At 50.7% G+C, this 24,732-nt stretch overlaps 1 protein-coding gene across 8 annotated transcripts in view; it reads left to right on the top strand.

Moving 5' to 3' along the window:
- The window catches only part of JADE1 (jade family PHD finger 1), a 53,131-nt gene extending 30,235 nt beyond the window's left edge, over positions 1 to 22,896 (top strand). For 6 of the 8 annotated variants that reach the window (XM_081303097.1, XM_081303091.1, XM_081303092.1 and 3 more), the window contains 8 exons: positions 1,103 to 1,260; positions 3,542 to 3,729; positions 5,958 to 6,169; positions 8,683 to 8,850; positions 9,958 to 10,074; positions 12,751 to 13,272; positions 17,826 to 17,943; positions 19,841 to 22,896. In XM_081303097.1, the coding sequence (XP_081159223.1) occupies positions 1,103 to 1,260; positions 3,542 to 3,729; positions 5,958 to 6,169; positions 8,683 to 8,850; positions 9,958 to 10,074; positions 12,751 to 13,272; positions 17,826 to 17,943; positions 19,841 to 20,751 (2,394 nt within the window). In that variant the 3' untranslated portion in view covers positions 20,752 to 22,896. The remainder of the gene's footprint in view (positions 1 to 1,102; positions 1,261 to 3,541; positions 3,730 to 5,957; positions 6,170 to 8,682; positions 8,851 to 9,957; positions 10,075 to 12,750; positions 13,273 to 17,825; positions 17,944 to 19,840) is intronic. The other 2 variants (XM_081303095.1, XM_081303096.1) reach the window with 1 other exon arrangement.
- The last annotated feature ends 1,836 nt before the right edge of the window (positions 22,897 to 24,732 follow it).

Here is a 24,732-nt window from a genome sequence, read left to right as displayed (position 1 = left end):
TGTGATGTGAATTGTGCTTAGCAGCATAAGAAAGAACTTCTTGTCCTGAGAGGAGAGCTCGGCACTGTGACTTGTGTAAACAGAGGGCAGCTCACAGATGCATGCCCCATCTCTGCCAAACCCAACTTTAGAGCCATGTGGACGCCAGGGTTGGGCTTCCTTATGCAGCTTGTAGTCTGCAGTGAGCCGAGGCCTGAGAAGGAGTCAGTGTACACCCTCGGCTGGGAGGTGCGCTCTGCCCTCACATGGTCAGGCTTGCTTGACACTGCAGGCCCGTGAGCGCAGGGGCAGGTGCTGGGGGGCCCTTTGCAGGTCCCTCCTTTTGGTCTGTGATGAGGAATTGGGGTACTGTCTTAGAAGAGGGTAATTTGGAGTCTTGTCGTTCTTTTTTTCTTTTTTGCAGGGTAGGGAGAGGGCTCTCTTCCCCTTTCTCCCCTCGCAAATGGTGCTTCCTGGGCAGAAGTCACGCCAGGTGAAATGGCGGTGTGGGAAACACATGCTGTTACTCCACGCCTGTCCTGTCTTGCACCCCAGAGGCCTGCTGCTGTTTTTCTTCCAGTGTTTTTCCAGGCATGTGTTTCTGCCTGGTCCTAGTCAACCTGGACCTTGCCCTCCTCAGACTCCGGCCCAGAGCCTGGTGTCCAGGAGGTAGGGGCTGGTGGGGGTGGCGAGTGCGGAGGAAGCGGCCTTGGCAGTTCTAGAAGGTTTTGACTCGAGGTTGTTATGGTTAATGAGTTTTATTTTTAAACATGTACCCAGAGAGCATCCTGAGTAGCGGGTGTCATTGGCTTCCTTGGTGAACAGAGAGTTCTTAGAAGTTTTCCAGAGGACAGCAAGGTTTCTTTGTTGATGTTGGTGTAGTCACTGCTGCATCTGCCTGTGTTGACAGAAGGGGCAAGAGGGCAGTCCTGCCAGCTGCTGCCACTCCAGGCCTGTGAGGCAAAGGGCGTGTCAGGTGCAGGGTTTCTGCAGGATGTCAGCCTTGTTTTGTGTTGATACAGCGACCTTGTTACCCTGCAGCTCCATGGTTACCCTGCAGCTGCCATCGCTTTGGGAAAGAATGCAAATATCAAATGTCAGTGTCCCTTTCTGTCCCTTGCAGGTGTTTAGGACAGACCTGATCACCGCCATGAAGTTGCATGACTCCTACCAGCTGAACCCGGACGAGTACTATGTGTTGGCAGATCCCTGGAGACAGGAATGGGAGAAAGGGGTCCAGGTGCCTGTGAGCCCGGGGACCATCCCGCAGCCTGTGGCCAGGTAGAGGTGCCCCGAGGACAGGACTGTGCCTCTGCCCACCCTTGCGTCTCCTCCTTTCCAGCCGGGAGCCCGAGAGGAGAGGGTTCTAAATTAGCATCCAGATAATGTGAAGTCTCAGTGAAAGTGGAAGTGTAGCAGAGCCCAGCAGGCGGCGCACACCAGAGTCCAGACACTCAGGAGGCTGAGGCAGGAAGAGCAGTTTGAGGCCAGCCTGGGCCTCAAAGGGCCTTGTTTGTCTCTGAGTCACAATAAGAAGGGCTGGGATGTATTTCTGTGGTGCGTACCCACCTAGCATGCTTGAGCCAGGACTGCAGATGAGTGGGTGAGCGAGGATGACAGACAGTTCAGGCACAGAGAGTCGGGATCAGCCACCAGGGGGAGGTGCCCAGGGCACTCTGGGAAGTGACTGGTGCCTCCCTGCTGCTCTCTGCCGTGCTCTGCATGGGCTCTGGGGATGGCTCTCTAGGGGAGGAACCAGTAAGGGCCGTAGCCTGCAGTGGTTGGTCATTCCCCTGGAGAACAGGCGAGGAGACCTGCCATGCAGGGTTTATTTTATTAAAAAATATTTTGTTCTGTAGTTGTAGATGGACAGAATGCCTTTATTTTATTTATTTTTTTATGTCGTGCCGAGGATTGAACCCAGTGCCTCATGCATGCTAGGCAGGCGGTCTGCTGCTGAGCTACAGCCCCAGCCCTTATTTTTTAATACTGTGGATTGAACCCAGGGCACTTAACCACTGAGCCACATCCCCAGCAGTTTTTATTTTTTATTTTGAGACAGGGTCTTTCATCTCATTGAGTTCCTTAGAGCCTCACTAAGTTGTTGAGGCTGGCTTTGAACTTGCCATCCTCCTGCCTCATCCTCCTGAGTTGCTGGGATTGCAGGGGCGGGCCACTGCACCCCGCAGAGCAGGGTTTTAGAGGAAGAAGGTTTTTGAGTCTGATCTCTGTATCCACTGACAAATCCCCACCTCTCATAGGGTGAGTCCTTGCTGACTCCAGGGTCAGGCTGCCTCCTGGTTGCTTGTTTCCCCCTCGTGACCTGGAGAGACTGAGTACCTGCTCAGCTGCAGGCACTGCATGGAGGTGCCCCGAGGCCGCCTGGAGGCCGCCTTCTCTGTTGCTGAGCATGGCCTGTCCTCACCTCTTGGCCCTCCTCGTTGTGTTTCTTTAGGCGTGTGATTGGGTATGGTTGTTGCCATTAGGGATCTCAGACAGGTGTCCATATTATGTTGCAGTCCATCGTGGATGGGCAGGCTTGGGTCGCCTCCAGGAGCCACCAGAGCTTGTAGGCTGAGTTCAGTCTGTGGAGCAGTGCCCGCTGGGCCCTGCAGGGCACAGGCAGTAGACACTGCCTCCTTCCCCGGGATGCGGCCCAGCCCAGGCGCACTTGTGGAATTGCTCAGGACAGAAGCAGAGAGCGCGCGCCCTCGTGGGGCTTTTGTTCGGGACCTGCTGTCTCTTGAGTAGGAGGGAGAAGTCCCTTCTCTATGCTCATTTCAGTGCCCTGTAGAAAGAAGCATCATGTTAATTTAAGGAGGATGAAAATGCTTCTGTAACTTGTTGGGCACCTGTTGACACTGCTGCAGACTGTGGAAGCACAGTTGTGGAGGACGCTGGGGCCCGTGGCTCCTGGCTGGAGCGGGCTTGCCCTTACGTGCGTAGGTTGAGGTGGGCAGTTGGTCTCCAGGTGCTGACAGGTTGGGGGAGAGAGTGGGCGAAGAAGACACCTGGGCTCCTGTTCTGGGGCCATAGGCTCACATTGGGAGAGTCCCCTGCTTGGCTGGAACGTTGTGTGCCTTAGATTTCTTTAATGGATGGCTAAGGCCTAATTCTTTCTCTTCCAGTCCCCTTAGTAAGATGAGACCAGGCCCTCCTCCCCCGCCCGTTTTCCAGTATGTGCTGTGTGTCCAGCTTGAGGGGCCATTTTTGCTCCTGCAGATGTTCTTGAGAAACCAGTGCTGGCAGGTGACCTCCAGCAGGGCTGGGCAGGCCTGGTTGTGGAGGTGATGTGATGACTGACCCTGGCAGCAGGCCTGAGCCACTGGAGTTGTAGTTGGTGCAGGCGTGCTGGTGTCCTGTGAAGTGGTTTTGAAGACTTCTGCAGTGTTTTCTAGTTGGGCTCTTGTGGTGTTTGGGTTGTAGGCCTGTGTTCTCTGTGAACTGGGGACAACCCGGGCATCTGGGCGTCAGAGGAGCAGGCTCCACCTGGGGCCTTCTGATAAACCTGCTTGTAGGTGGAGAACGGGTAATGTGGCCGCCTTCTCTTCCTGTCCACCAGGGTTGTGTCCGAAGAGAAATCCCTCATGTTCATCAGGCCCAAGAAGTACATAGTGTCCTCGGGCTCTGAGCCTCCTGACTTGGGCTACGTGGACATCCGGACGCTGGCCGACAGCGTGTGTCGCTACGACCTGAACGACATGGATGCCGCGTGGCTGGAGCTGACCAACGAGGAGTTCAAGGAGATGGGTGAGAGAGCATGGCACAGGGCAGGGGCCCACTGTCAGCCCTCCCCCTGGGCTTCCAGGGCTTGTCTGACTGCAGCGGAGGTGATCAGGGGATTGGGAGGCTGCATGTCCCTCAGAGTGGCACGGGGTGGTCCCCTGGGAGTGGAGGTGGGCTCCGGAGGCTGCAGGTGGCATGACTTCCCATCCATGCTGTGTCCCACCCGTCCCTGACTTCCCTGAAGTGGGGTGTCTTTCCTCTCATGCCCCTCGGGCTCCTTCCTGGCCTCTGCCTCTGGGCGAGGTGAACCTGCTGCAGCCACTTGTGTTTTTGCCCAGTGACTCTTTGGTCCCGCTGCAGACCGAGCTACCTGTTCCTCTTACCTGTTGGTCGGTTCCTGGCTTCTCCTTGAGGAAGCCTCACCTCAGCCGATCAATCACGGTTTCCTTATTAGCGGGCGCCGCGGTTGGTGGAGTCTGGGGTGGGGGCAGTGTCCTCCTGCGCACGGGCCTGACTGCTGAGGTGGCCTTGAGGGCCCTGACAGCGAGAGGAGGATGGCAAGTCCAGACTCTTGACAGCGGAAGTTCACAAGGGGGTGCAGTTGGTGTCCCGGGCACCTGGTGGGAAGGTGGCGCTGGCTCTGTATTTATCATCCAGCTCATCACTGTCACAGCCTGGAAGGACAGCCACTTTGTGGTTCCCATGGAGCCTGGCAGGGGCCTCCTGTGGTAAGGCTTGTCCTGTCTCGGCTGGTTCACGGCCCAGTGGGTGGTGACAGGCATGCCTTACTTTGGCTTGGTGACTCGGCTGTTGTGACAGACAGTGGATTTCCTTGGTGGCCATTGCTTTGGTGGCCATTGCTTTAGTGGCCACATAGCAGGCTGGAGTTGCTTTACAGGCTCTGCTCAGAAGCGTTCCAGTGGTCTCTTGGAGCTGAGCACTCTCACCTTTGTGAGTGGTGAACCTCTGCCTTGAGCAGCATTGTGAAGACCTGAGCACTCACCTCTGTCCTGTGAAGCCAGAGGTCTCAGCCCGATTCCTGGCTTTTGTGGATGGTTTCATTAATAAGAACTGGGCTAATTCATCAGGTTTAAAGATATTGCTGAATATTTTGGCAGGAAAAATTATGTAGTTGTATAACATAAGTTGAATATGTGCGAAAGATGTTTGTTTTAGTTGCTATTGGTCTTTTTAGATAAAAATTTAATTATAGGGCATAGTATTGTATTTCCAAAGTCAGTGGTGTTTCCAAAACCAGTAGGAGGTACTGGGATGAAAAGTTGGCTGTGGAGAAGCCATTTCATAATTGGATAGATAGATGGCCCTTTGCATGTATGGGGCTGTTATCAGCGTCTAATACAGTTCTTCCAGTTTTACAAACTTGGAGGTTTATTGATGGTTTTAAGATTTATGCTAATGCATTCAAGTTGTTGTAGGCTCTAGTAACATTTCCAGTGATTTTTCTTCCTTTCTTTTTTTTGCAACTTAAATGTCCTGTTTACTTTTTAACTTGTTGTTTTCCTCTCTGCACAAGTATTTTCATTATAGAAAGTGTGGAAAACAAACTTCTGCAAACAGAAGAAAATAAATTCTCTCCCCCTACTAGCTCAGACCATGATAGCCACTTCAAATTTACTTTTGATCTTTCTTGAAGAAGAGTATGTTTTACTTGATCCACAGTGAACTGTCTTCTTTGCCCCAGATATTTTCCCATGTTGGTCATTTCTGATTAACTGTATTTCAGCTTGATAGAGTCTGCAGTGTGTGGGAGGGATGAGCCAGTCGAAGAGAATTGAATGCTTGTAGTGAAATTTGTTTTTCAGAGTACTATTTTTAATTTTATTTTTTAAAGCACAAGAAAGGAATTAAAAAAAAAAAAATACCCAAACTCCTAGTATGTGGCTATGGCTTCTGAAAGTCACTTACATGCTGGTGGTTTTGTATAATAACTGTAATGAAATGAATTATGTGACACTACATGTCCTTGATCCTTGAGTCCTTCTCAGAATTGTTGATTGCTTTTGTATTTACTCTGTCTTTAGTGCCTGACCACAGGGAGCAAACTATTGCCTGGAAGAGCTTTTCTGTGGAAGGGTCTGAGAGGCATTCATTAGAAAATTCTGGGACGCTCAGGGATAGGCTTAAGTTCTGTTATTTATCTATTGTAAATTATAAGTTCAAATACAACAGTACTGTTTCATTACAAAATTATCATGGATTTCTTAGCGTGAGCTTTGTGGTCTTTCTCTCAGGAATGCCTGAGCTGGATGAGTTCACCATGGAAAGGGTCCTGGAGGAATTTGAGCAGCGATGCTATGACAATATGAATCATGCCATCGAGACTGAAGAAGGCCTGGGCATCGAGTACGATGAAGACGTGGTCTGTGACGTCTGCCAGTCCCCTGATGGTGAGGACGGCAACGAGATGGTGTTCTGCGACAAGTGTAACATCTGTGTGCACCAGGTAGGTGGCCGCCCGGGGTGCCCAGAGGGCACGCTGCTGGAGCCCCGTCCTTCCTCCGAGGGGGACCCCTGCCCCGCCTTGCTGAGGGGCCTGCAGACTGGAGCTGCGGAGTCCAGGGCGCTCCAGGGTTTGGAGCCCGTGTTGCTGCCTCCACAGCGGCAGCAGGACCCAGCTAGGAGCGCTGGAGGACCAGCACGCAGGCGGCTAGCTTGTGTTCAGAGTTCCACAGTTTGGGTGCCTTAAAACACTAGAAGCCTATCGTCTTGTATTCTACAGGCTGCAAGTCCAAACGAGGTGTACACAGGGCCCGTTCCCTCGAGGTACACAGGCAGCTCTCTGGCCTCCTCCAAGCCTGGTGGCTTTCAGTCCTGTGTGTCCTGGCTTGCAGCTGCTTCTTTGGGGTGTGCCCCTGTTGTCTGTCCTCACAGGGCTGTTTTCGTGAGGAGCTGGGTTGTGTTGGTGTCAGAGACCCAAGTCCTCCAGTTACTCCAGTTTAACTAATTATGCCTGCAATGAGTGTTTAATAAGGTCACGCTTTGAGTATATCTTTTGGTGCGACCTGGAACTTTGCTAGCATGTGTTGATCTGTAAATGGAGCTGTTGAAGCACAGGAGGGTTACTGAAGATTTTTTTCAAGAAAAGTAGGATTTGGTGGCAGTAAGATTTGGTAGCTGCTTGCTACTGTCCACAGAGAGATCTTAGGACGTCAGTGGGGCTGGCTCTGAGTGATTCTAAAAGTTTCGACTGTCTCCATGCTCCTAGGTTATTCATTCTTCAGGCATTGATTGATTCGTGCGGGCGGTACTGGGGATTATCCCAGGGTTACCATTTCCCAGCCCTTTTTACTTTTTATTTTGACGGTCTCAAACTTGTGATCCTCCTGCCTTAGCCTCCAGAGCAGTTGCTACTACACTTGCTCCATGAAAGTTCTTTCTTTCTTTTTTTTTGGCACTAGGGATTGAACCCAGGGGTGCTAAGCCACTGATCCACATTCCCAAACCTTTATATAACATGTAGACACAGGGCCTTGCTGAGTTGCTGTGAGGCTGGCTTTGAGCTCACGATCCTCCTGCATCAGCCCTTGAGCCGTTGGGATTACAGGCGTGTGCCTGGGCCCAGCTCTGTGAAGTTCTTGATTGCCATTTTCTTAGTAGTCTGCCTGCTTCCTGGCTTCACTTCTTGTCTGAAGACTTCACCACCTTGTCCAGGCTCTGCGGAGAACTGGTTGAACTCTTGTTTCAGAAATGAGCTAGCCATCCTGGGGAGGGACCTCCTGGGGCCTCCTCACAGGAGTGGTGGCAGAGCTGGCCCTGGCACTCAGCGGCTGGAGACACCGCTTCCCCACCTCCATTCTTTCTGCCATGCTGTGTTGTCCCTTTCCTCATTTTTCCTCTGGGAGGCCCCCTGGCTTGTCTTGAAGGCATACTTTATTCAATGAGCTGAGATCGGCTCTAGAAGGCTTGATGTAGGTGCTTACTGTTTGTAAGAGTGTCACCCAGCAGCACTATGAAGGGTTTGTTTTACCCGCCAGGGTGCTGGCGTGGCCTGTCGGTTCCTCGCGCTTGGCTGAGCTGCAGGGTGCCCCCCTCGCCCACCTTGCACCTGAGGTTTCCTTGTGCATCCTGGGTATGTAGCGTGCCCAGGGCTGTTCTCTGCCTGGAGAGCTGGAGCTGTGACCGCGGCTCGACTCCCTGCTCCAGTTCATCGAGGATGCGGTTCTGATGGCCTGGTCTTCAGAGGCCTCTGACTGAGCTTCTGTTCCGCCCTGGCTTCCTTCTTCCCCTCGCTCAGCTCACATTTGCCTCTTCTCTCTTCCAACTACCTTCATCATTTCAATTGTAATAGCCTTGATTTCTGCAGTTGATGCCTCTAGTGTAATTTGGCCATCTTGTGCAAGACAGGCTTTATTTTTTTAAACATCAGCTAAAGAGACTGAATTCTCCCTTTGTCTGGGATGTCTGTTTTTTGGATCTCGGCTCCTGTGGGAGAGTGTTGGGGTCTGGCTGGTGGAGGTTGCCCAGCCTTGGGAGTGAGGTGTCCTGGTTTATTTCAGTCCCCCGCCACCACCTTCAGTCTCATTTAATAGCACTGCCACCTCCCCTCCCTTCACCCCTCTTCGTTGATGAAGCAGGGTGGGTAGCTTCTCCCATCTGACTCCTTGGGACTTTGAGCACTCACTGAAACCCCGTCTAGAAACTTGGTATAGGTGGGTTTTGTAACAACACTACAGAGCAGATTATTTAAAAACTTGTCTGTTTGGAGCTTGCAGGACCACCCTGTGCTAAACATATACGTGTTTTGTGTGTCTTTAGGGCACACACCCATGCAGGACTTCCTTGTAGTGGCCAGTGGTGTTTCCTGAGGGAGAGGGTCACTGCTCAGGGGACGTGGGACTGTTTGTGTTGCCTGTGATTCCGTGAAAATCTTTCTAGGTGTCTTTAAATTAATTGATAAAAATGGGAACAGTAAATGATTTTCTCTCCTCTCCTTGGGGATGTCCTGTGGCATTACAGGCCTGCTATGGAATCCTCAAGGTGCCAGAGGGCAGTTGGCTATGCCGGACCTGTGCCCTGGGAGTCCAGCCAAAATGTTTGCTGTGTCCCAAGAAGGGCGGTGCTATGAAGCCCACCCGCAGCGGAACCAAGTGGGTCCATGTCAGCTGTGCCCTGTGGATCCCTGAGGTAAGCGTGGTTCTTACTAGCACCTCATTTCAGAAGGCCCTGGCTGGTACTTGGGTCTGGGCATGAGGAGCCATGTGTATGTGGGCAGCTTGTAGCTGATGGGTGAAAAGATACCTTTACTTGCTGGGACCTGCAGCATACCACCCTGTTGTCATGAGTGTGAATTTGTAGCAGTGCTGCCTGGAGGTTCAGTGAGTGAACTCCAGAGGGCAGTGCCCGGTGGCTTCACCTGTGCCTAATCATGGCTGACGCCCACCTGCAGGGTCAGGCCTGCAGCCTCCATGGCTGTGGCCTGGGCCTGGTAGTGCCCTCCTGTGGATCCTTGTGCTTGGCAAGCCTCACACTCGACACCACCATGGTTAAACATCATGCTCTAGGTTATACTTTTGTGGTTTTTATTTAAATTCTTATTCAGTCTCAACCTTTATAAATTCAGGTCTGGTCTAATTTACTTCAAGTCCCAGACTTTAACTGATTTAATTTGCACGGCTCACTATGAGAATATCATTTGTGATTCAGATCCCACCATTTTTTGGTGTCTGATCTGGTTCATTTTCCCTCTTGAGGAAAACGACATAGGGATGGTGGTGGTTTCTGATCTGAGTCTTGGTGGTGCCGGGTCTCCTGGTTCTGCATTAACAGGATACATACAGTTCAGCGACCTCACTGAACGTGGGTGGAGTGGACTCCTGTTGACTTTGGTGGATTTCCACTTTGAATCTAGTCTGTGTTACAACTGAAGAAAATGGTTTTCTTTAGTGAGAGAGATTAAAATAGCTTATGTGTTTACTTACTCCATTCTCGGTCATCTATTTAAATATATTTAAGATGGCTTTTTAGTCTTGACACATTCCTCGAATCAGAGGCATAGTAGATTGCATGGTCCTGACCTACGAGAGTCTTGGTCATCGCACCCTTAAATGATGAATGAAAATGTTTTGTCATTGAACTTGTCTCCATCAGATGGGGACAGGGCTGGGGCTCTCCTGTCTGCCCCTGGGGTCCCTGAGGGCTCACCTGTTGCAGGAAGTCAAGAACCTGTGAGTCTTGAATGGCCACACTTGGCCCTGATGGCCTGTCTCCGTTCTCGCTGTCTCTGATTTCCAGGTGAGCATTGGCAGCCCCGAGAAGATGGAGCCCATCACAAAGGTGTCTCACATCCCCAGCAGCCGGTGGGCGCTCGTGTGCAGCCTCTGCAATGAGAAGTTCGGGGCCTCTATACAGGTACGTCGCTTAGGAAGAAGGGCTGGCTTCCTTCCCCGCTGTGGGTAGCAGGTGAGGGAGACTGTACCCTCAGGCTCCTGCGGGAGGAGCTGCAGGACCCAGGGTGAGGGGTGGCCGCCCTTCCCAGGGACGGGATGGCTCCTGTCCGCAGGAACACTGTCAATTGGCTGATAATCGTCACACAGTTACCTGGAAGTTTGCCTGAGTGGCGAGGCAGTTCCAGATTGTCTTGGTCCTTCCCTTGCTACCCCAAGCCTGGTGTCATAGCCCCTCTGTGCAGAGAGACACCTTCCACAGACAACCCAGTTTTCTGACATGCCTCACTTGGGGCACGGGAGTCTCCCCGCCTGCAGGCTCAGCATGCCACGGCACACCTCTGCAGCCACCTCTCCAGGCTGTGGGGTTGGGTGCTGCCGCCACACTGGCAGAAACACACTGCTTGGCGCCTGCTGGGTGGAGGGGCATCCGAGGTGCCCTGCGGGTGCTCTTGGCCCAGGTTGTTGTCTGATCTGAACAGTCTGGTTCCTCGATTCTTCACGGCACCGTGGCCGTGAGTGCGCGAGGGACCAAGAGCAGGACTCCTGCGTGTCCAGGACAGGTCAGCGGGTCCCAGAGCTGGTGGATGAGAGAGAGTGGGGCGGCGTGCGTGCTCCCGGCTTGTCAGGGTGCCTGACAGGACTGCTCCGCAGGGGCCTCTGGTCCTCAAGCTGGCCATCAGACGGTCCTCACTCAGGCCTGCGAGCGGTGTGGAGTTCCTGGAGCAGAGACACTTTGAGGGCAGCTGCAGAGAATAGCAGCTCAGTGTAGACAGTGCCAGGCTCGGGGCCCTGGGGCTCAGAGATACATGGCTTTGTTGACAAAGCGAGTTTTAAGTTTTGGCTGATACCAAAATGGCTGACTGGGAATAGAATCTTAAAGACTAAAGGGCAGAAATGCCTCTGGTTTGAGAATTGAGTTGGGCAAGGAGAACAGAGAAGTTAGCAGGCTTCCAGTGGGTGTGTGCGTGCGTGTTTTGTGGGAGGCCCTGGTGGCCTGCTGGGGGGAAACCATTGCTTCTGGGGTAGCTGGTGTTCTGAGCGCAGAGTGGACGTGCTGTCCTGCGCACCCTGTCCTGGTCCTCAGTTGAATTTAAGAGGCCTGCAAATGGGCGCTGGGCATCCCTATGAGGAGAGGATGCGGTGTCTCTTCTGCACTGTTGGCCTCTTTTTCCCAGAACATTAATTTGAAGAAGAGGCCCGGGAGGCCGATGATTTTTCATATCTTCCCAGAACGGGTGATTTTATTAAGAGTTCCTCTCTGTGGTGTGTGCAGCTGTGGAGGCTCTGGTGCTGAGTCAGCCTGCGTGGGAAGGCCCCGAGCACGGCCTCTGGCCCTCCCAGCCCTGGGTGTGCACAGCGGTGCTTCTCTTTAGGGGCAGACGGCTGGGTTAAGTGTGGCTTGAGCCAGACACGGAGAGTGTCTCTGGCATCTGTCACCACTTTAGCCTCCCACTGGTGCATGCTGTGGGAGGAACACCCTGACTCTGATGACAGTGGCCAGGTGTGTGTGTGTGTTTTGTCACCAGAGCTGCTGTCACACACTCCTTGGAATTGAGGTTATTTACAGATAGAACTAGGAGTTTATTTCATGTGCTGTAGGTGAGGGGGATGGGGGATGGTGGAGGGGGATGGGGGATGGTGGAGGGTGCTGGATTGCTATAGCAGTGGGCAAAATCACGGCTGGCGTGGAGTGAAATGCTGAAATGACTAGGAGTACGTGCCTCGCTGCAGCCCCTGCCCTCGTGGCTCTGTGACTCAGCCTGTTGAGTGAGTTCAGCTGCTCGGTGGCCTGGGGCCACGGGTTCTGCTTCCCTGCCCGCTGGCATGCCCTGGGGTCTCTTGGCCTCACACAGGCAGTGTTGCTCTAGGGGACTGACTTCAGCCTCCACCAGGAACCTCCTTCCAGGGATTTGCTCAGTGAGATCAGAAGCCGCTGATCGCTGGCTCCTGCTGGGCCAGAGGCTGTGGTCCGAACTGTAGCGGGCGCTGCGGCAAGGCGGTCACCAACCTTGCTGTGGCCTGGCCTTCAGAGTGACTTCCCTGTGGCCGTAGGACGTGGTCCCTGGTGGAGCCCATCTACCCCTTGGGCTCATGGGAGCCTGCCTCCATCCTGGGCTGCGCCTTCTGCTCTGACCCCTGGGCCCTGCTCCAAGGGATTGTGGCATGTATCTTCCCACTTGTGGGGTCAGAGTGAGGATTCACTATCCTTTTAAAACCCGACAAGTAGTCATTGGTCCTGGGGGGACTCTTGTCCAGATCGTTCCCACAAACACCTTCCTCATGTCCCTGAGGAAGGCCAGGTTGGTGCTCCAGCGTGTGCTCTGCGTGTTGAGCAGCTGCTACTTTGAGCATGATGCACCCTTGTCATGAGTGTCATTTGCACGGTCACGGACATGGTTGTTCCTAAGAAGAGGGCAGTTTGGTTTGGTTCATGAGCATCCATCTGGAGAGCCCCTGAAGTCCCCACCTACTTCACATGGCACCTGGCATTGTCTGCCAGGGCCCAGCCTTTTGTCACGCTCTTCTGCCACACTGCATTCTTGAATGCGCCCCTGGGGGTCCCGTGTGGGTGCCCAGCACCGAGGGCCCTGGGCTGCTGCTCCTTAACAGTCCTCTCTCTGCTGTGTGTTCTTTGCAGTGCTCCGTGAAGAACTGCCGCACGGCCTTCCATGTGACCTGTGCTTTTGACCGGGGCCTGGAAATGAAGACTATCTTGGCAGAGAATGATGAAGTCAAGTTCAAGTCCTACTGCCCAAAGCACAGCTCCCACCGGAAGTCTGAGGAGAGCCTTGGCGAGGGGGCCGCGCAGGAGAACGGGGCCCCCGAGTGCTCCCCCCGGAATCCGCTGGAGCCCTTTGCCAGTCTGGAGCAGAACCGGGAGGAGGCCCACCGGGTGAGCGTCCGCAAGCAGAAGCTGCAGCAGCTGGAGGATGGGTTCTACACCTTCGTCAACCTGCTGGACGTGGCCCGAGCCCTGAGGCTGCCTGAGGAAGTGGTGGACTTCCTGTACCAATACTGGAAGCTCAAGAGGAAGGTCAACTTCAACAAGCCTCTGATCACCCCAAAGAAAGACGAAGAGGACAATCTAGCCAAGCGGGAGCAGGATGTCTTGTTTAGGAGGCTGCAGCTGTTCACGCACCTGCGGCAGGACCTGGAGAGGGTAATGATTGACACTGACACCTTATAGTGACTTAGAGAAGAAGATGCAAAGAGGCGAATGCTCGCCCAGAGCAAGAAATAATAGCCAGTCCTTGCTCCCAGCCCCGTGCGCACCGCAGCATGAGGTGGTGTTGGTTAATGAGTTCACGGGCTGTCAGCTCACTGTGCACACGTGTAAGACTGCCACAGAGCGGGAGCTGCTTTGCGACCCCTTTCTTTAAACACTTTCCCATTAATCTTTATTGTTCTGCAAGATCAGATGGGTGCATCTTTCCCCTCTTTTCTAGAGCTGGAGGGAACTGAGCCCCAGGAAAATGACCAAGGGGATGACTCAATTGTTTGAGACTGATTTTGAAAACCGGAATGGATTTAATGCAGGGGGAGGGGCCAGAGGTAGGGAAATGTCTTGTCAGCCTGGGGAGATACAGGTGCTGGTGAGGGCTGGTGTGGAGAGCCACGTGCTGCCCTCCCTGGCCCCCCTTGGCTTCTTGGCTGATCTCCAGGGGCCTTCCAGCATTGTCACCCAGCAGAGCAGGCTGTGTGCTCACGTGTGCATGAACTTAGCAGCACGCACATCTGTTACAGAAGACACTCCTGGCAGTGAGGTGCTAAGTCATCCCAAGGCTGTGCATGTGGCTCATGTGCCTGCGTGTGTGCGTCTGTGCGTCTGGTGAGGGTGGGATCCCGGTGCACGGGACTTCAGATCTCTCTGAGGAGCCCTCGTAATGCTCGGCACACTACAGATACACCCGCTGTGGTCACACCACTGGATCAGCTGCTGCTGCTGCTGCCACCGCTGCTGCCTCCCCCACTCTCCATTGCCCCTGGAGTCCGCCTGGACCCTCCTTCCCAGCACAGGAGTAATTAGGAGAGGGCTGCCTCCCCCACCGGGGCGTGGGCTCCTGCTCCTGTGGGTAGGGTTGGCTGAGGCGTGCTAATTGGGGATGTGTCTTAGAGCACCTTCCGTCCAACTCCCCTGGCTGCTAGCTACTGATTAAATTCATTAGTGTGAAGGAGACAGCATTGAGGTTTCCTGGCCCCGCAGCCTGCACTGTAGGGCACCCCAGTGGCCGCACACAGTTAATGCATTTCCCCCAAGCACCTCACTTATTAGTGAGGAGTGAGTCACAAGTGATAGGGAATCAGAGTGGAGGCAGAGGAGGGAGAAGCTGCACAAGGGCTTTAGCGGAAAGGCCCAGGGGTCTGAGAGCCGTGTGGCCCTGTCAGCCCTGTCGGGTGGTGTGAAAGTGCAAGTTGAATGCTCACCAGAGATCCTCTTGGGGATCAGTCTCCTCCAGCTTATTGTGCTGCCCCTTCCTAAACCAGGGTAGGTTCTGGGCAGGCCAGGTTTCAGCCTCGGGCACCCGGAGCCAGAGCAGGCTGGTGAGGCTGTTGAGCCCCCACACGCCCCCTAGTGGTGAGTGTAGAGCCCTGGCTCCCTGCACGTCCTCCCCTGCGCTGTAGATGACGGGAAGGGTTCTGGAGGTTGAGCTGGAGCCCGTGAGGAGCTGGGACCCTGAACACTGCTGTCATCAGGTGCGTGGAGGCAGGCAGTCCTGGGAGGGGAGGGCGAGAAGTCTCATGTTTGGCCTGTGTTTGTCTCAATCACCACAGAATAAAAGTGTAGAAAATGCTTGTGGTGTACTAACTCTTTTTCTGTACGTAAGTCACTCAGATTAACATGCACTTACAATTAAATACTGAACTTTTTTTTGGAGTTGTCACTTGCTTTTTAAGTAGAACACCGCCTATCATGTATGAGAAACAGGGAATAAATCAGGATTTGTGTGTGTGCGTGTGTGGCATTGATTACATTTATTTATTTCATTATTTAAAAACTGAAGGGAATTTAGGGGACTTTAGCATAGGCTTAAAAATGGGCTTATTATAATGAAAAACCTTGCCCCAAATTTGCCATGAGCCCTCTGACAATGGAGGTTTTAAGAAAAGTCAATCTTTGCCATACCCCAGAGAGCGCAGTCTGTGATTATGAGCCTAAGTGTACCAGGCCAGCCGATTCAGGGCAGGGACGACAATGAGAACAAATCAGAGGTTGGTGTTCTGCCTACGTCTCCACTGTGGCAGGCCGACACCAGGAATAGGTGCTACGTGAGCATAACGAAGCCACATGGGACCGTTCCTGAGCTGGCAGACAGCCATGCCACGCAGACTGCTGAGTGGTTGTGGTAATTGCTCTTTCCCGCAAGTTCACGCCTTGGGGCCTCGCACTCCTGGTCACCAGTTCTGGATCAGAAAGTCAGATGACAGGAGTGAACTTCAGGAGGTTTTGGGAATCCACAGCTTTCAGAAGACAAGGTTGCTGATGGGGCAGGTGGCCACTCAGATCCCCAAGACTGTCACTTCACTCTGGTGGGACTTTTCCCCCCGAATATCTTTTTAAAAACACGGAGTAAATATGCGTTTGGAAAATGAGTGCTTGTTGCCATAAAAACAATCTCCCTCTGCACTCTGGTTGTACGTCAGGGGGACAGTCCTACTTGTAAGTCACTCAGCAGAATGGTCATCTTTGAAAATGAAAATCTGATAGAGGACACAAACAGTCCACTGATCTAAAGGCATGTTAAGCTTCAGTGTTGCAAGCAGAGTTTGGGATTCCAGAAAACCCACTGGAACCTTTAGATTCTCAGGGCAGTGTTCTTGGGGTGTGGTACCTGGGCAGCAGCAGCAGTTACTGAAAACAGAACTGCAGACTCTCGAGTCACAGGTGGGATCTGCAGTCTATTTAGGGCCCTCGTGTGTGTGGGAATCACTGCTTTAGGGGAAAGTGTAGGAGGGTTTTACGTGAGTGTGTACCGTGAGCTGGTTGGTTTTTGTTTTTGGTGTGTCCTTGAGGGCCGCTGGGGCAGACGGTGGCAAGTCTGAGTGGAAGGAACAGTAGGATGAGCCTGGAGAATGCATGACCCTCAGTTCAGCTGTTGAGCTGTCTGGCAAGGGCTGCTTGGTTCCTAGGAAGGGGTTTCTGAGTGTGAAAACCGTCGTGTTTTCCACAAGTGTGGAGCTGGCCTCTCGTTTCTGAGCTTCCACTCCTCATCTCATCTGGGTGGAACAATGACTAGTGAGGAACTCGGCCAGCCACCGCATCCCATGGTGGTCAGGATTTCTGTAAAGGTGCCTACTCCCTGGCTTTGGGGGGTGTGGCTGTTAGAGAAGGAAGTTCCTTTAACCAGGCTGAAGACACATGAGGTTTACTCAGTGATTTTCTTCTCAGTTCTTTAATAAAAAAAAAAAAAAAAAACAGATATGGGTTTAACAGTGAAGTATTAGTAACATAAGGGATTGATGTAGGAACAAAGATAGGAAGACCCTGGTGGCCAGGTGTGCAGGGCAGAGCCAGCTGACCTGGCCGTTTCCTGCTGGGGCCAGGAGATGGGCCCAGGATGCACGTGTCAAGCCAGCCAACCTGGGCTGTGTCTCAGTCCGTGTGTCACGTTCCTTGGCAAACAAGACTGCCCTGAACACAGCTTGAATCACGGCGGCTGACAGAGGTCGGAGACGAACGTCAAAAAAATTGTGTCTGTCCGGTGTGTGGCTTGTCCTTATGCCAGAATAAAAGGGTGGAGGCCTTTGAGCTTTCTCTGTTGAAAGCTGCAGGGGAAGTTTCGGGAGCGTGAGGGCATGCACTTGTCCCTCCTGCGGCCGGGCTGAGCTGGCCAGCTGGTGCGCCGTGGTTGACACTGGTGCTTTCAGAACACTCAGCCAGTGAGGATTGCTAGTAGACTTCAGCACGGAGGGTCAGTGGGGTCAGTGGCTGATTCCCTAGGTCTTGGTGCTGTTGGAGTGATGGCAGCTGGCGGAATGCTGACCACTGAACTTTGAGTCACTTGCGTGTGGCTTAGTGAGCGCGGGCATGACCCGCCCCAGCCACACGCTGCCTGTGAAGCGGAGCTCTAGCATTGGCGTCTCGGTTACAGAGGAATCAGGGAGGGGGCAGCGTCAGTTTCCAAGAGACAAAGATGGAGCTGGACTGGAGACTGGCCAGTTACGGCTGGCAGAGCAGGAGGGAGGCGGCCTGGTGCTGCGACACCTGGGGGCCAGGTCTTCCAGTGGCGTTGAGAGTCCAGTGGACAAGAAGCTTCCTGGAGTTGTTGGTGACTGGTCTTCCAGGGGACCCTGTGCTCACCTACTTGAGGCACAGCGGGGCACAGGTGGCTTGTGAATGGCGCTGAAGCTCGTTGGCAGTAGATTAATGGGAAGACGATGGCTGGCGGCTGGAAAGTGGAGCCTGGACTGGATGCCAGGGCCTCCCCGGGGCTGGGCATGGGAGCCGGCAGGCTGTGTGCGGCCAGGCTGCAGCTCCCAGCCCCAGCTCTCCAGACTCTGCTGTCCAGCTCGGGGGAAGGAGCAGAACCTTCTTGTCCTCCCAAAAGGAGATAAGAGATTGGGCAAAGTGCTGAAAGTGCATTTTGATTTCAAATGTCTGTTGAGGCCTGAGTAGAACCAATTTCTCGCAGTTAAAGAAAATTTTAAAAAGCACCATGTATCCATGATCATGACTGTATCACTCACTTAGAATCTTTGTCCTCTGCGTTTTAGGTTCGGAACCTCACTTACATGGTGACCCGCAGGGAAAAGATCAAGAGATCTGTGTGCAGAGTCCAGGAACAGATGTTCAGTCTGTACACTAAGCTCTTGGAGCAAGAAAGAGTTTCAGGTAGGCATCATGCCCCAAAGGCCGAAACATGGGCAGGGTCTGCCCTCCACGCCAGCTGAGGGACAAATGCTTCGCTCTTTGTTTGATAGGGAAGAAAAAAAAAAAAAAAACAGGCAGCACAGATTTCCACATTTACAGAGGATCTTCAGGCATTAGAGGCATCGCAGTGCAGGGGAGCAAGGTGCAGACTGGGTGTCGTCTCCCTGAGCCCTGAGTACACAGAAGCCAAGTCTAATCCTCACCTTCTTCCCCCTGGAAGGTGGGGATGGCGGCTCGACCCCCTTCTGGAATGGTCAGGAGATTCCAGGGCAATACGCAGTCAAGGCAGAGCTCTGGATACATGTATCCTGGGGACACAGACGGATTTGTTTATAGATCATCTAGCCTTTGCAGCTACCTGCAGCGTATTACAAGTATTGTCTTAAAAGTGTGCTTATGACACTTGTTCAGATGACATCCACAGTAGCCTTTTCTTTGTGTGGATGGAGTTTGACTCTCTTCCATTGAGCACCAGGTGTTATTTAGTGCTTTCTATCTTGTGTTGCTCGGGGTGACGCAGTACAGAAAAGCACACAGGGATCTACATCTGCTGTGGAAAGTGCATCAGTTACTGGGAGATCAAGGGCAAGTTGGGCAAGTTGTTTTATCTTCCTGGGATTCCTTTGCCTGGGAGAGGCTTGGGGTAGAACCATGACCTCTAAGTGCCTCTTGGCCCTAACATTCTGTGATCCTAAACCCCAGAACCTGGCAGCACCAGGACTTTAGAGATCTGAGGTTAGCCTTCCGTGAGAGGCAGGGGTCTTTGCCTTGGACTGTTTTAAAGTTACTGCACAGCATTCTAGACACATGTTTATCCTCGTAACAACCCTGCTAAGGTGTGGACACTTGGGAGAAAGAAGTGTCTAGAAGCCCCAGCTTGCCCTTTTGTGTTCCGGTCCCAGCGGGAGGCTGCTGGCTGGAGACCAGCCCACTGCAGGGTTGCTGTAACCAGAGGAGGGAGACGGCAGCCAGGGACCAGCTGACAGATCTTGCCTGGATTCTTCTTTGAAAATTAGATCAGTTATTTTGTCTGAAGAAAAATGTAGTCCTTGGAAAGGATTTTTTTTTCCTGTGAAGAATTATACGGTTTTTCAGCTACTTTAGAAAAAAACTATGCATATCAAATGCAGATTCTTAAGACAGAGTAGGTGTCCCTGTGTCGTGCTTTTGGAGGGGAGAGTTGTGTCAATTGGGTGATGCCGAGGATCGGACTTTCCCTGTGGGTTTGCCCCTGGTGACCCTCCTTTGTTGTGTTCACAGGTGTGCCTTCTTTTTTTTTTTTTTTGAATTTTTAAAAAATATTTATTTTTTTTTAGTTCTTGGCGGACACAACATCTTTGTTGGTATGTGGTGCTGAGGATTGAACTCAGGCCGCATGCATGCCAGGCGAGCGCGCTACCGCTTGAGCCACATCCCCAGCCCCTCTTTTTTTACTTTAAAAAACAAACCTATTTTAGCCCGGCGTGGTGTCACACACCTGTAATACCAGTGGCTTGCCTATAATCCCAGAGGCTCGGGAGACTGAGGCAGGAGAATCCCAAGTTCAAAGCCAGCCTCAGCAACAGTGAGGTGCTAAGCAACTCAATGAGGTCCTGTCTCTAAACAAAATACAAAAATAGAGCTGGGGATGTGGCTCAGTGATTGAATGCCCCTGAGTTCAATCCCTGGTACTAAAAATAATAAAAAATAATAATAATGCATGCTTGTAGGTTAGCCACATATACCTATATTAAACAATTAAGTCTCATTCTTCTAGTTTTAATTTGGGGTATGTTGCATGTTTTTGTATACTTTTTTCTAATATATGTGCACATCTATAAATTCTTTTTTTTTATTTTATTTTATTTTTTTTTTTCAGGTGTGCCTTCTTCTTCCTGCTCCTCCTCCTCGATGGAACACATGCTTCTGTTTAATAGTCCTTCTGTGGGTCCCGACGCTCCCAAGATAGAGGACTTGAAATGGCATTCTGCGTTCTTCAGGAAACAAATGGGTACTTCCTTGGTTCATTCCCTGAAAAAGCCCCATAACCGAGACCTGTTGCAGAACAGCAGTGGGGGTGAGCGCAAGGCCCTGCCCCGGCAGCCAGAGCTGTGCGGCCTGAGGGAGGGGCTGGGGGTCCCAGAGAGCTTTCTGAGTTTTGAAAAGACCTTTGCAGAAGCACGTCTCATATCAGCACAACAGAAAAATGGTGTGGTGACACCAGACCACGGGAAAAGAAGAGACAGTCGCTTTCATTGTGATCTCACTAAAGGAGACTTGAAGGACAGACCTTTGAAACAGAGTCACAAGCCTCTCAGGTCCACAGATGTGTCCCAGAGGCATCTGGACAACACGAGAGCCGCCCCCTCCCCTGGAGGGGGGCAGTCCGCACCTGGAGCCAGGAGGGACATGGTGCCCAGGTGCAATGGCTCCCTAGTCAGAGTGACCTGTAGTCAGACCACAGTCCAAGTGCCTACAACACCTGCCAGCCCAGGGAAAGACTGGGGGGGGTTCCGGATTCCAAAGAAGGGGGAGCGGCAGCAGCAGGGAGAGGCCCCCGAGGGCACCTGCCACCAGCACTCAGACTACCCCTACCTGGGCCTAGGCCGAGCTCCAGCCAAGGAACGAGCAAAAAGCAAATTAAAGCCTGACAGCGAGAATGACGGGTATGTCCCCGATGCAGAAATGAGTGACTCGGAGAGTGAGGCCTCGGAGAAGAAGTGTGTCCATGCCAGCAGCACCATCAGCAGGAGGACAGACATCATCAGGAGGAGCATCCTGGCCTCCTGACCCCTGGCCTGTCGCCCTGTGCCGGGGAGGTCTGGTGGTGGGGACAAGCAGAAGCCCTTTATTCCTTAGCTACACAAACACATTTTTACAATTCAGATTGAATTTTTTTCCAGTCATTTATAAATCATCGTTGTGAGAAGTTTGTGTTATTTGCAGCTTGTTGAGGAGACAGAAGAGTAGATTGTAACCGTAAGACATGGTAGATTAGCACCTGAATTAAACACTACACAGGATGAGTGGAGTCAGTGTGCACGAGGGCAAGGCTTACCCACGCCTCGTGGATGTCTGTTGCCCTCTGCATTCTTCCCAAAGCACAAACTCCTGGTTCCCCGAGTACACAGAATCAGATAGAACTCTAATGAATTAATACATTTATAGAAACAAAGCCTCTCATACCAGTTGTAGCCCACAGAACTCGTTTTCTAGGACTGTGGTCAGCCTTGAAATGGTGTGGCCCACGAGGCGGTTCTGCTGCATAGACAGAGGCAGCAGCTCTGACCCTGAGCGACACTAGGAGACTCGTGTAACCCAGCAGCCAGGGAAGAGAGAATTCATGAAAGGTCATTACTGGAGTCACTGTAGGAGGGGGAGAGCTGCTGCGCCTGGAGAGGCCTCGCTCCTGAAGCCTGTGAGTGGATGTGGGATGCAGGACTGGCAGAGAGTGAAGCCACCTAGAAAGTTCTCTGTGAGAAAGGGCAGCTGGAGTCCCACTTTCACCAGTCCTTCTGACCTTCCTCTTCCTTGACCACTGGCTCTTGGGCCAGCTTAGGTTTCCCCTGGCCATTGCCAGGACCTGGCCACCGGGCTATTCAATTCAAGTGATGAACTTCAGACTCTGGTGACTGGTACTTCCCAGAGCCCACCACTAGTGCATATGTTGGGGATCTGGGCTTCCAACATGAACGGATTCCTTAATAAAAAGGGGAAAAAAAGAAAAAAGAAAAAAAAAAGAATAAAGTGAAATAGGTTATATTTTAAAAACAATAGAAAGGCAATAACTTGCGATAAGCTCTTACCATTGACCGAGGCTGAACAGGAAGGAGACTGAGGTGTGCCCTGCGCAGGTTTCCTGGAGTCAGAGCTCTGCACTCTCATTTGTAACCTGGACTTTCTAATTGCAAATGGCAATAACTAGTAAGTTATCAGCAATAATTTAGCATTCAATTTGAGTACAACGTTCTGTTTTTGCACTCGCTGGAGTGTGTGTATTAAGACGGTGGATAGTGTTAAGGTACTGTTAATTTTCTTTGGAATCCAGTGTAGTTGTGAATCAAACTTATGAGAAGGAAAGTTTAAATAGTAATGAGATTTAGAATTATGGGCATTTGGAACAAGCCCAGCTTTCCCTAAATTACCCCTTAGTTTGTTAATACCAGGATTGAGATTCCTGATTCATTTACACATCTGTTTCCATGTGGCAGGGACATTCTGATGCTTAATGAATAATGCTTTGAGTTCTGTAGTTAACTTTCAAGTCTTCCAGATGATTGTCAACAACAAAAAGGCTTATTGAATTCCATCTTGCTATGCAAGTTTTATCAGATGATCGAATAGTAGATCCAATGCACCCCATTGTGTGTATGATGTTTCCAAACCAAGTCTTGACTTCTCAAGTACATTGTAGTAGCTAATTCAGGGGAGGGGAAAGAACGACCCAGGTTTTTAGATTGACTATTTTTGAGCTATGGGGCTCAGTTTGAAAGACTGCTGTCCAGATCAGCTTTTTGCTACGGACATTAGAAGGTTCTTAGGAATCCAAGTTGTACATTTGCTCGTAGCATAATTTAAAAATTAAAAAGTTTTTTTTTTTTTTTAATATGAGCAAAAACCTTTTGCTGGACACAGGAGAAGGTTGGACTCTATATAGTTATGAACTTTTGATTGCAGCAGCAGCTCTGGGTGAGAGTAGGATTTATAGAGGGATAATTTGTTAAGCCATAGAAAGAAAATCTAAATTAATCTAGTAAGTATATGACCTCTCACCATTTTAAGAGGTATCAGATTCATTTGCACTATTAGGAATGCTAGTTTTGTGCAAAAATAATGCCTTACCTGTTTTTCCCCACATTTAGGTTGAAAAGCTTTCAAATGTTCCAAGTTATGCTAAACCAAAAAAAAAAAAAAAACAAAAAAAAACAAAACAAACAAACAAACAAACAAATAAAAAAACCCCACACAAAAACAAAACACAAAAATAATAAAAAGCCCACACTTTTTATTCCTGCTTCAAAATGCAAATGGTATAGAGCACGGTTTCTCTGACAGTGTAACGAGAGCTTTGTAGGTTAGTCTCGTGTCGCCCTGGGAGCTCTGTGTGAGTGGCCATAGCAGCAGCCAGCCTGGCCCACCCACTCACATTCTATTAGTATGGAACCATTTGCTTTTTCTTTTCTTTTTCTCCTTTATCTTTCCTTGTGCATCCTGACCAAGAAATATCTTTGATTATGATCAATGTATTATGTCAAAATGTAGGCTAGTTAAACTTTTGTAAAGTTGCCTGGAATGTCATTTGTTAGGTTATAAACACAAAATCTAAATGAAGGGTTTTATGTGTTGTGTACAAATCTTAATTATTTTGAAATGGACAAACTTGTCATTACATTTGTAACCTTGTACAGAGGATTTTTCACTATGTGCCTAGCTTGGTGTCCATTCAGCTAAAATTGAAAAAAAGGTGCATGAAGAGTTAAAAATCAGAAATTAAACAAAGTATATGTAGAGATGACTATTTTATATTACATGGCCCTATCCTGTATTTATTTCTACCCCCCTTTTTGAAAGTATTTATAAAACTAGTTGAGGACAGCTGTATTTTTTTGTTGAACTATTTAGTAGAATTTGTGCCTTTTTGTCTGTATGTGAATAAATGCTGTACATTTTGCAATACATTTTTAAGTGTCTTGAAATCTGCTTTTGCTACGTATTTAAAGGCCTATGTGACTTAGCAGCCCCAAATGGGTGTTTACTGTCTTGCAGTTCAGCTCAGGGATGAGTTGAAGGGGACGCTGCGGATGGCAGGAGATAGATACAGGTTCCCTGGGCTGCTTTCTGGCTCAACTCTGGTGGCTGATGATAATGGTGGGTTTTAGTTTTTCCACCTGGAGTTCTTATCCCCGGAATACAATTTCAGATCTGAAAAAAATTCTACTTGTAGAGGCTACGTAGACTTTAGGATCAGAGAGACCGTTTTAAGGCTGAACTAGTTTACCAACCACGCCGTGATTTTCCCATCTGTAAAAGAGGGTGACATTTTGCTTCTAACTAGGGTTGTGACAGTTAAAGCAAATTCACAAATTATCTCAGAGAGAGCATGCAGCAGTAGGCATCTAGTAAGTGTGGGCTGTAATTTTTATTACTAGGAACAGGTCGCTCACTGAACATTACTTTTTAACTGATGAGGCTGCTGAGGCAAAAAATGTGATTCCTGAACGATGGGAAGGTCGTACTCAAAGTGCTTTAGAAAATAATTTTTCAAAGAGTGGTTCCATTAAGTACTCTTGATGACAGACGGCTGGGACATGAGGATAAACAAGAGCAACTGTATCCCACAAAGACTTGTGCAGGGTCACAGCATTAGGCCTTGGCAGAACTGGGCCTCCTAGTTTTCCTTCCTGGAAGTCAGCCTTGCATAACCACTATGTGAGAAATCACAGACACCGAAGTGTACTTTTCCTTTTTGTTGCCTGGACAGCAGGACTGGTGTTGCTTTCACATTCTCTTGTCGACTGAAGAGGCCACAACTGGGTTTCATTTTTGTCCCAGTCAATTAAACATGTTCCCAGTGTTTTTCTTTAGCATTAATTGTTGAGTTTGCTAAGGCCTTGCTCATTTCTCCTTAGCGACTATTTACTTCTACGTTGCTTGCTCCAAGACCCTAGAGACGAATAACTGTGATTCTTCCTACTAGGTCTTAAAGTTGAATAACCACAATAGTTCCCTAGGGAAATTAAGTCCCTAGGAGCCAAAGGAAGGGCCTGTCAT

This window comes from Spermophilus citellus (genome assembly GCF_964194105.1).
Source record: "Spermophilus citellus genome assembly, chromosome: 8".
NCBI lineage: Eukaryota > Metazoa > Chordata > Mammalia > Rodentia > Sciuridae > Spermophilus > Spermophilus citellus.
The sequence above is the reverse complement of the archived record's forward strand: the minus strand, read 5'-3'. Positions and strand labels throughout refer to the sequence as shown.